At 33.6% G+C, this 11,472-nt stretch overlaps 1 protein-coding gene across 1 annotated transcript in view; it reads left to right on the top strand.

Moving 5' to 3' along the window:
* The first annotated feature begins 437 nt into the window (after positions 1–437).
* Positions 438–11,472, top strand: part of LOC140956947 (protein CHROMATIN REMODELING 5-like) — a 30,527-nt gene continuing 19,492 nt past the window's right edge. The window contains 16 exon segments of the mRNA XM_073413928.1: positions 438–529; positions 1,219–1,902; positions 2,013–2,080; positions 4,174–4,617; positions 5,505–5,729; positions 6,863–6,946; positions 7,448–7,507; positions 7,623–7,726; positions 7,924–7,975; positions 8,601–8,664; positions 8,945–9,038; positions 9,145–9,232; positions 9,306–9,440; positions 10,557–10,748; positions 10,844–10,911; positions 11,323–11,416. Of these exon segments, the coding sequence (XP_073270029.1) occupies positions 1,254–1,902; positions 2,013–2,080; positions 4,174–4,617; positions 5,505–5,729; positions 6,863–6,946; positions 7,448–7,507; positions 7,623–7,726; positions 7,924–7,975; positions 8,601–8,664; positions 8,945–9,038; positions 9,145–9,232; positions 9,306–9,440; positions 10,557–10,748; positions 10,844–10,911; positions 11,323–11,416 (2,421 nt within the window). The 5' untranslated portion in view covers positions 438–529; positions 1,219–1,253.

Raw genomic sequence — 11,472 nt, 5'->3', positions numbered from 1 at the left:
CTGGGTCGTGAACACTGACGAGACCCAATAAATTTCATATCTCAAAATAAATTTATTAACAATACGTGGTTTTCTTATTGGATTTGTTGCAGAGAAATAACTTGTAGACTCGTGATTAATTGTTAGCCAAAAAATGAGAGGATGAAGGGTTGAGAAGAAAATGATTTTTTTTGAAGACAATGAATGAAATGAGATCCAGGGTTGAGTCGGGAAAGATGGAAAAATTGAGTCGATTAAGTTTTTTTATTTAATTAAATTATAAAATTTATTATATATAAAATTAAAATACACTAATGAAAAAATTATTTTTAAACAAATTTTAAACAAATGATAAAAAAGTAAATTACATTCACTCTCTTTTTTTTAATAAACTCTTCCGTGACTCCCGTTTTCTACATTTTCCGGAATGGCATTTGCCCCCTAAAACACGTACGCACAATTTTGCAACCTCCCTCTGTTTCTCTGTCTAAAAAGTGTTTCCTTTCCTCATCCGGACATCATCGAACACAACACAGCCGAATATAATCCAGTTATGTTGTTTCTAATTAATTGATTTGTTATCCTTAATCCACTACGCAATCGGGCCGCGGATTAGCGCCTTCAATCGTGCCCCCGAAACCACACTCCGTACCATTCCTTAGCAAAAACCTGTACCGTTTTGAAAACCTCTGTTTCCCGCCGCCGGATGTACTGTTATTACCCGTAATCACTCTCCCGCTTTGCGCACGAGTGTAAGCCGTCGTGCGCCACTGGATTTGCCGAAATACCCTTCACCGGATTGCTTGAATTTCCCCCCTTTTTTTTGTCGCCTGTGCTAACTGTGAATGTTAGTTTTCCGGGAAGAAATTGAACAACCAGTTCCTCTGTTTCCACCGAGACGAGTTTCAGTTCGAATTATAGGGTTTTTCTGAATCGGTTTGGGTCGTGGCCTTCTATACGTAATTTCGACGGATTCCAAGTGTTAAGTGGCCGATCCATGTGTTTCACCATGAATTTTTTTGTTAATTTGGATACCAATTACGTGGGCCATTCTTATAATCATTCAAATTCAAAATAGCGAACACAACTTTCCGTAAACATTCGAATTGAATTTTCTGTTTCGATTCATCCGCATCAGTAAATGCTGTAGTGCCCGCTGTTTATCATAGTTTTCTGAAGAAGTTAATAAGCTTTCCTTGCTTTTAATTAGCTGGTGATATTCTGCAATCAAATTTTTAGGTACTCTGCCAACGGTTCCATGTGAATAAAAGGGCATGGCATATTATAGGGATTTTCCAGGTGAAATGATAGAACAGATTGAATTGAACGATAAAAACCATTCACAGCAGCTGACTGTTAATAGCAATAGAATACACGAGAATGTAGCCACAAACATTGAGGAACTACCAAAATCTACAAGCCATGATAATGGAGAAGATAATGACAAAAATTTGAGAGTAGGAAATATACAGTCACCTATGAGGAGAATGGCTGTGGGTGGGAAGTGGGGTTCGAGTTTTTGGAAGGATTTCCAGCCCACTGTGTCACAATCTGGGGAGGAGTCTAAAAGTGTGTCAGAATATAAAGGGTCTGATTTGGAGGAATCATCTGATGGCGCAGAAGATAGGATGGAATCTGAAAGTTATGATATGAGACACAAAAAAGTGACTGGTAAGGGACATCAAATTGTTCCTGCAGATGAGATGTTGTCTGATGAATACTATGAGCAGGATAGAGATGATCACAGTGATATGCCAAATCATCGCAGAACTATGAACCAATCAAGTGGGTTTGGTTTGAGAATGCCACCTCGTCCTGTTGCTTTGAGTGGTATCATTGGGAAATCAAAATTGTTGAAGGCTAACAGGTACGGTCATGAAGATGCCGACTTCGAAGATGCCGGCGACGATGATGACAAAGATGGTCATTGTTTTTTCCGCTCTTGAATGTGTTTTGATAATGCTATGTTTCGATTGGTGGCAAAAGACTGCTATTTGGCTAGTAGACATGATCATTGTCATTTCTTGTCGCAGGAGATGATCCTGATGATACTGACTTTGATCCTGATTTTGGAGCTGCTGATGAGCACTGGGGAACCAAGGTTATCTATAATTCGCGGATGTAGCCTATGCATACTTGCTATAATTACAATTTTTGTGGCTTAATTGCAGGGTTGAGTGAGTTAAATTAATGTTTTACATATTCCTGGAACTATTGTATAACTTGGTGGCAGTCTGTAAGCTGTGATTAAAAGAAAAGTTATATTGGCTTCACCTTGTGCTTGTGATACTGTGGCCATTCATTGTAGATTCTTTTGGTATTTATGTTACTTTTTATTAGTCACTTTTAAACAAAGTTATTTATCCTTCAGAAACTTAAAATTATAGTCTGCAAAAGTTGCTCTGGGTCTCCGTATTAAAAGTATCACTAATCTTGTATAGAGGACATGAGGTAGTAATAATTTTTTAAGAAGGATGCATGAAATATTGATTTTTTTAATCTGAAGTCATTGTGCTATTTTCTTCTCTTTTCCCTTTCCCCTACTGAAATGGTGACCTTGTTGGTGTGAGCAAGGGCGGAGCCAGCTAAGGCCCAGTGCCGGCACTTGCCTACACTGGGACCAAAAAAACTATGTATATATTATAATTTTTAGGAAAAAAATTAAGTATATATATATTATAATTTTTAGATCAAAAATTTTAAATTTTGATCTTCTAATATTGCATAATTCCCCAAACTTAACTTAAAAAACAACAAAAAATATTTCTTTAATAATTTATAGACCCAAATTTTAGACTCAATTTTTAATTTTTACTTGATAGTACTATTCTGATTGACAATATGTAATATTCTATACAATTTTTTCCACATAAGCCCCATACCTCTTATGATTTGATTAATAGTCATTTCAATTCATATTACCTAATGTCTCATTTTTTATATTACAAATAAAATCCAGAATTTTATGAAATTTAAGTATCACTTTTTTCATTCAATATTATTTGATCATTCAATTGTTTTAATTTTTTTTTTTTGCAATCGAGAATGAATTCATGCATATTTTTCTTCTTTAAAATTTATATTTTCTATCAGTTTTTGTTTTGATTGTTGGTTTTGTACACAATGTTTTTTTGTCATTTTTCTGGCGTTTTCCATCGACTAAAGATGCTTCTGACTTTGTGTAGCCTATGTTCTAACTTGTAGTATATTATTGCCTACACTGAATAATGATCCTGACTCCGCCCTTGGGTGTAAGGAACATTTATCATTCAAGGAGAATGTATAGAGTAGCTAGAAGGGAACTGTGGTGCATACTTAGATGTGTGAAAATTGACATCCTAAGAATAAACCTAGGGTTGGTTGAAATTTTTTTTTAACTTGTTAAGAGACACATCTGAATTTGCTATGTCAATTCCACTTCAAAATTTTTTTGTAGGATGAATGATGAAAGTTTATTAAATTTGGTTTTTAAGATTGTCGTAGCGTACATACTATTGGTATAATTAAATTATGCCAATTGTGGTTTTTCTTATTTTTCTTGTCCTGATGCTTTTCTTCTCTGCTCATCTGTGTAATTTATTTTGTTTCACCTAATATAAGATCTTAGATGCATGTAGGAAACCTAATGAGTATGCTATATGGGTGTGAGGAAATCGATACTTTGTATAATAACAAAATAACGCCATCGTTCCACCTAATTATTATGATAGTGGTGTATTTGTATATGAGTTTGACTACTTATGTGCTTAGTACATGTGTATATGAATCAGCATTACAGTACGTCGTCGGGACTGAAAAGTGGCTGTGAGTTGCCTTCCGTCTTGAGAAGACATTGTTTGAGTAGATTACACTTCTTATTTTTAAGTGTTCACAAATGCCAATTGTTTCTTTGTGTTAATATGCGGCTCTACTTTTTCATAAAAAATGAGTTGTGTTTTTTTATTTTTAAATAAGAAGTTAATGTAATTTTTCTTTGAGTTGATCTGTTTGTTTTCTGTGTTTTATAGTGATATTGATGGAGCATATGGTACAACTCTACGTTTTTTTTGTTATGTTTGGTAATAGCTCATTAATATGTGTTCAACTCTGCAGCATTTTCCTTTGAAAAAAATAATTTCTGTATGAGTGTGAGGATGTTCTCTGTTTGACTAGGTATGATGTGATCTTAGGTACTTTTCTTATCTATATGTCCAGGATAGAGATGAAGATTGGGATGCTGAAGAATCTGATGAAGAAGATAATGTCATGGATGATGATTTGGATATCTCTGATGAAGATGACATCTACATAAAGAAAAGTAGGGCCAATCATTCAGCAAAGAGCGGCCAAACTTCGAAGTCCACCAGGGAAAGATCACTTGCACCATCCGCTCGTCGAAAGACAGGCAGAACTTCTATTGAGGAAGATGAAAAGGAATCTTCTGCTGAGAACTCAGAATATTATATTGATGGTGGTTTTAGAAATGCAAGGAGAGATCCTACTGCTCGCAGGAAGAATGGAGGTCGGTCTGAGTCGATTAAAGCTTCTGTCCGTAGCAATGAACTACGAACTTCAGGTCGTTCAGTGCGGAAAGTATCATATGTTGAGAGTGATGAAAGTGAAGATGTTGATGAAGGGAAAAAAATGAGGACACATAAGGTGTGCTAATGATTGTAATCTATTATTACCTTTGTATCCATATTTTCATTTGTTAAAGAGCATTATTTTGTAATTTAAGTATTTAGAACCCGGCCTTCTAAATTTAAAGACCTTAAGTTGCATGATCAATTTTAGATAGGCTTACTTAATCTTACCATTTTTTTGTGGATCTTGATTAGTAAATTGTTCCATCAGTAGAAGGAATATAAGCTGTTCTAATTTGGTCTCAGTGTATGTGGAATCCTGAATCCTAATGGATTCGGCTAATGTTTTTCCCCTTCTTTAGAATTTTCTTTTTTTTTCCATTATACTGTAGAATCTAAAAGAATATACTTGAGTGAGTCACATTATACAATGTTTTATATATTTATTTTCTATTTGGGTATTTCTTCGCAATGTTTGAACTTTACTTTGTTGAACTGTCCTTTTTTTGATCCATTAATTTTTGTGTTATCTTCTGAGTGACTTTTTTTTTGCTTGTGGAACATGCTATGTTGAACGGCTTTGCTGTTTGTCGTCTTTCCTTTACAAAAGGAAATCTTCACCTGGCTGTTATTAATGAAATGGACGATCGATAGAATGTTGTAGCAGATAGATTTGCGACTTTCAGAAACATGTAATGGTGAAATCAGTCATTGTTGCATGTTTTATTTGAAACACTTTTTTGGAATGCAATGATCAAAATAAATGATGTGGTTAGTAAAATTATTTCTGTTGTAGAGAGTGAGGACATCATCTGACTTGTATCTTCATTGCCGCTTTCCTTTACTTTTGTCTTCTTTTCCTTTGTTTTAGATTTGTTAAGAGTCATGGATATGTTACTATTGTGAACTTAATTTGATCAAGTTCCCCCTGATGTCGTGTTGATCACAAATTTTTTTGTGAAGGACGAGATTGAAGAAGATGACGGTGATGCAATCGAGAAGGTATTGTGGCATCAACCAAAGGGTATGGCTGAAGAAGCTTTGAGAAGTAATAACTCAACCGAGCCTGTGGTTTTGAGCTATTTTTTTGACTCAGAACCAGATTGGAAAGAGATTGAATTTTTAATAAAATGGAAAGGCCAGTCTCATTTACATTGTCAATGGAAACCACTCTCTGAACTGCAGAATGTAAGTATTTTAAACACCAGCTGCTAAAGTAACATTTAACTCTGGTAGTGAGTGTTATTGCGAACAACTACTTGCAAAACATATTCATAAATTGAAAAACATTGTCATTGGGTAATTAGCATATTTGCAACGCTTGAACGTACACCTTTGGCACCGTGCACCATAAACTTATATTTTTGGGACGTTGCACCCCCCACCGCTAAACAACAAATTTGGCACACTGCGTCCTGAAAGTAGATTTTTTATTGTAAAATATTATTGCATTTATTTAAATTTCTTAAAACCAAACAAACTTAATATAAACCTTAATATATAATTTATTTCTTGATAATATTTGATTATTAATAAGTATTGTTATAATGTTGCTTCAACTTATTAGTTTAATTGTTAGACTGTATCTTTTTTTGTGTTAATATCTAGTTCAATAGACTTTGCAAACAAATAAAAATGAACAGTTGATCAACTAATACACATCAATAGATGGTGTCTTGTACATCGTCTTGTATGAGCTTTTTTGATTTTTAGATTGACATTTTATAAATTTGTGTAGACAAAATATTATAAAATCTTTGTAATAGAAAGAGAGCATAGCGAATTCAAGGTGCATAAAAAATTTTGAGGGTTAAAAAAATGAACGAATGTATGTAAATTTATGATTTGTTGATTTAAACTCAAATATCTTTACTGAGATAATTTAGTTGAATTCAGCTGTAATTTTTATTATTTAATGAAACAATATATTCGATCACACATGCATGCACACAATTTATTAACCTTATAATCAGACAAATAAAAAAATGAAATCAATTAAAACTATTATTTGAAATCAGTGTTATTATACAGGTGTACTCAATGATTAGGATTAGTGTGACAATATGATTGAATATTCAAATTTACTTATTTTTTTTCATTTAATTCAATGACATGAATTTATATAAATACATGACTTTCTTAAGGCAAAAAAATCCACTATCAGGATGCATTGCACCCACTTTATGTGTTTGATGTGTAATGTGCCAGAAATCTATTTGGGCGGCATTATGCCAATGGTGTGCATTCAGGCGGTGTTATATTTTCTTGGTCATCTTTCTGTGATGTCCCGAAGGATGCTTAATATTTTGGTGATTTTTCAGCTCAGTGGTTTTAAGAAGGTTTTGAATTACACCAAAAAAATGACGGAGGAAGTCAAGAATCGGAAGATGTTATCCCGTGAGGAGGTAATGTGATGATTATCTTTGTGCCAATTTTGAAATTAATTTGCTGTCATGGTAACACAAAAACTATGTGAATATTTTCTGGTAAAAGCATTCTCTTGTATTTGTTTGGGGGCATAACCTTTGATGAGTAAGCATTTTACACAGATGACAAAATATATTTAGATGGAAAGCTTGTCTTAAGTTGGGAGAATATACTTGATCCTTTCTTTCAAAGTGATTATGAATCTTAAAATCCTTTGTTGTGATACTGATTGCTGCTAAATATTATGAATATGGACTTCTTTGTAAGATTACAAGAAGTTATTGTTCCTTTGATCATATTTATGTTGACGTGGACTTGCAAATTTTCACTGTTGTATACCTGTGCATTTTCTTCTTCCCTCACAAAGGCACAAGACATTTACCCCATGTTAGCTTTCTTAGTTTATTGTCTGCACAAGACATTTACCCTAAGCCAGCTTTCTTAGTTATTCTTTAACTCCCAGTTTTATATGTGGCTAGATCGAGGTAAATGACGTGAGCAAGGAAATGGACCTGGACATTATTAAACTAAACAGTCAGGTTGCTTTTTCACCCTTATATCTTTTGGGGTTTTTTTTTATGCACCATTAATTTTCTATTTTGCTTACCTTCCTGTTACAAGCCTCTTCTGATTGGTTTTGAATTTCATACTTAGGTGGAGAGAGTGATTGCTGCCAGGGTCACCAATGATGGTTTGGGTAATGTAGTACCAGAATATTTGGTCAAGTGGCGTGGACTCTGATATGCTGAAGCTACTTGGTAATTCCCACTTAATTTAAATGTGCCTCCATGTGCTTGACTTCTCGGAATATGATGAGATCTGTATTACCCTGCATGAAGTTTGTTATTAGGTGTGGAAGAATCTATTTTCAACTATTTTAATCTTAAGCTAGCTATATAGTTGTTCATTTGGCAAATGAGATCTTGAAGTTGTGCTTCATTGTGTCTTATTGCAGGGAGAAAGATGTTGATATTTCATTTGGCCAGGATGCTATTGATGAGTACAAGGTAAGACTTCGTAAAACAGTCTCTTGGAATTATTTTTAATGATCTTTTCAGCATCAAATGGGTTACTTTTGTTTTATTGTAATAATTTACAAATTTGGCCAAGTTTTTAAAATGAACCTACCATGTCTTAAAGATTCATTCATTTTTTCTTATATGGAATGTTGTCTTGTCCATGGAGTGAGATTCTTTATTTTGTTTTATAATCTACGTTACTATGCTTTAAAGTACTTATCTAACCAGGCGTCCTTCGTTTGATTGGATCAGTGATCAGTCTATGATAGAAATTAAAATGGTTCAATTATTTTTTGGATTTATAATTCTGATTTAGTTTCCGAGAACATTGATCAGTCGAATTATGGCTATCTTCTTTTTAAGTTACTTTTTCTTGTTTTTCTTATCCAGATTCTTTTACATCCTTCTGTAAAAATAGAATTATATTTCTCTCAAGTTTTATGTAACTTGTTTTAATTTGATTCAAGTTATTCTGTATGGTTGGGCTGGTCTTCCTTGCCAATTTATATGCCATATAAGAATTGAATATTTCAATTGAATTTGTTCAACTATTGAATTGATGTTCCGAGTGTGCAATTGGTTTATCAAGATCCTGATCTTTTCATGGAAGCAGGCTCGCGAGGTTGTCATTTTGGTTCAAGGGAAGACTGTTGATTTCCAGCGGAAAAAAAGCAAAGGTTTGTTGCTACACTTGTACATTGTCAAATTTCTGCTCTGATAGACACGTTGATGTTATCAATGAGTGGTTGTATTAAACAAAAATAGCAGATTTGCTATGAGCTTGGAATCATATAGATGAAAAGTGAAAATTCTCAGAGGACTGAATGTCTCACCTTGTCATATTATTTTCTTGTATTGCATCTTACTTGGTATTGGCAATGAATTGTAATCATTCTTAATCTTATTTTTTAATTTTCTATTGTACTTTATATCATAAAGATTGCTTCACTCTCTTAGGAAGTCTTAGGAAGCTTGATGAGCAGCCTGAGTGGTTGAAAGGGGGAACTCTTCGAGATTATCAGCTTGAGGGTTTGAACTTTTTAGTTAACAGGTGCGAACTTGGTTCAAGTTGGATTATTTGCTGCAGCAATCTTATCATGTTTCTGTCATTTGCATTCTCTTAAACTGTGCTGATCAGTGTCTCTTTTGCAGCACAGCTGGAGAAATGATACAAATGTAATATTGGCTGATGAAATGGGACTTGGGAAAACTGTCCAGTCAGTTTCAATGCTTGGATTTTTGCAGGTACTTAACTTATCATGCTAGTAAATTTGAAAATTTTCAAACGTATGCTATCCTTTCCTGATTGTTTGTGCAGAATTCTCAACAAATTCCAGGCCCATTTCTCGTTGTTGTTCCATTATCTACATTATCGAATTGGGCAAAAGAATTTAAAAAGTGGTTGCCCGAAATGAACGTTATTATTTATGTTGGAACTCGTGCTAGCCGTGAGGTTGGGGAAGTTCTCTTTCTCTTCAAGATATATTTTACTCATTTTGAAGTGGATTCAATGCTTAAACAATAATATGTTGACGCTATTGCATGGTTGACTCTGTTTTATCTGTACCATCTTTTGTATTCATGCATGCTTGTGATAATTGGAGCTTTTGAGGTTTCCTTTATACATGTTTCTAGATTGATTATTGTTTTTTAATTGACATAACTCTTCATGTGAAGGAATAATGTAGTGGATTCGTGAGGAATGACATGCTTTGTTTACATCCTCATGAATTTCTTTGACTTAGATTAGAATACGGATCTTGTTCTGTTTTGATCAGGAATCTTCACCATTTTTTTTGAATTTAAGTTCTATCTTAAATCTTTATGTTTCTTGTTCTGCAATTTTGTACTTTTAAGTTCTTCATTACTGATTTACAAACACATTCTTTGCGAGCGTTTTGATTTGGTAACTTCAGCAATCGTTCATTGAAGATGTTTCTAATGTCTCTCAGTGGACTCCAATTTAAATGATCTGATCATATATTGGTATCACATCTGTGATCGGGACATTCTTAATGGACTTCAGGAATGATTCAGTAACAATATTGTTGCCATCTTCATCTCCAATTAACCTGATTTCTTTTTAACTTGTTGAAATTAAAATTATTTAAATAAGTTCTTGAAATTATGGTTTGTCTAAGAGGAGTGAGATTTTTTTTTTTCCTGATAGTAGTATGAGGTAAGTTTTGAACCAGCTATTTTGTGGATGCTAATCTAACCTGCTGCACTTCACTGAACTGCAAGGTCGATTATCATTTTCCCTTAAATTGTTAGATATCATGATCTGCATTTTTGTTTTTGGTATTTTTATCGGAAAAAATTTGCACATGTGACAATTTCTTTATCATGTCTTAGGATATTCTTGATATATACAAAGTCTGTAAGTATGCAATTATACTTTAGTGTTTTGACCTGCACTACTAGGGTTGTGCTTGTTTCAAATTTACCATTTGGAAAGGAAATTGGTCTGAAGCTTCAAAGTACTCTGATTGGATTCTTCTGTGAAATTATCCCGTTTTTTTTCTTTAATTTTTATTGTCATTTTTAATGGTCTTACATGCAATTGCAGGTGTGTCAGCAATATGAATTTTACAATGATAAAAAAACAGGCCGAGTCACGCAGTTTGATACCTTATTAACTACATATGAGGTTTTATTGAAAGATAAAGCCGTCCTCTCAAAAATCAAGTGGAACTATCTTATGGTTGATGAAGCCCATAGGCTAAAGAACAGCGAAGCTTTGTTGTACACAACATTATCAGTATGACAAATTTCTTGATCAAAATTACTGCTGTGGCTCTTATATTGTAACTTTAAATAGTTTGTTTTAACAATGTTCTTTGATTTTTTTCACAGGAATTCAGCACGAAGAATAAGTTGCTAATCACTGGCACCCCATTGCAAAACAGTGTTGAAGAGCTGTGGTAATGACTAACGAGTTCATGTTAATATATAACTATGATAATTATGCCTCGATACACATTGTGCCCATAATTTGAAATGATTCTCCCCTGAAGTGGTATTTCTCTCAATATATTGGTCCTAGTTGTTCAACAGAAGCTTGCCTCTTATATTATACCCTCAAATTTTCTATCTTTCCTTACATTTATTTTGGGTTGTGCCTAATTGAAATAACTGTTTTCTTTTAAAAAAACTTTTTACAAGGTTGGCCAGATTTTTTTGAGGAAAAAGTTGAAAGTCTTTTAATTTATTTTCATCTATATTTTATTTTATGGTGATCGTTGAATGTACATTGTGCCAGATTTGTTTTAATGACACCATTTATCTTATACGACACTAAAGTCTATGAGGACATGTTTAATCTAAAATTTCAGGGCTTTGCTTCACTTTCTTGATCCAGACAAGTTTAAGGTGAAGGATGACTTTGTGCAGAATTACAAGAATCTTAGTTCTTTTAACGAGATGGAGGTAAGAGATTTTCTCGTTTCTTCCTTGTCTTTTTTGGTTCTTACTTGTCTACTTCT

This window comes from Primulina huaijiensis, chromosome 14 (genome assembly GCF_012295235.1).
Source record: "Primulina huaijiensis isolate GDHJ02 chromosome 14, ASM1229523v2, whole genome shotgun sequence".
NCBI lineage: Eukaryota > Viridiplantae > Streptophyta > Magnoliopsida > Lamiales > Gesneriaceae > Primulina > Primulina huaijiensis.
Note: the sequence above shows the minus strand (reverse complement) of the source record. Positions and strands in the feature narration are given on the sequence as shown.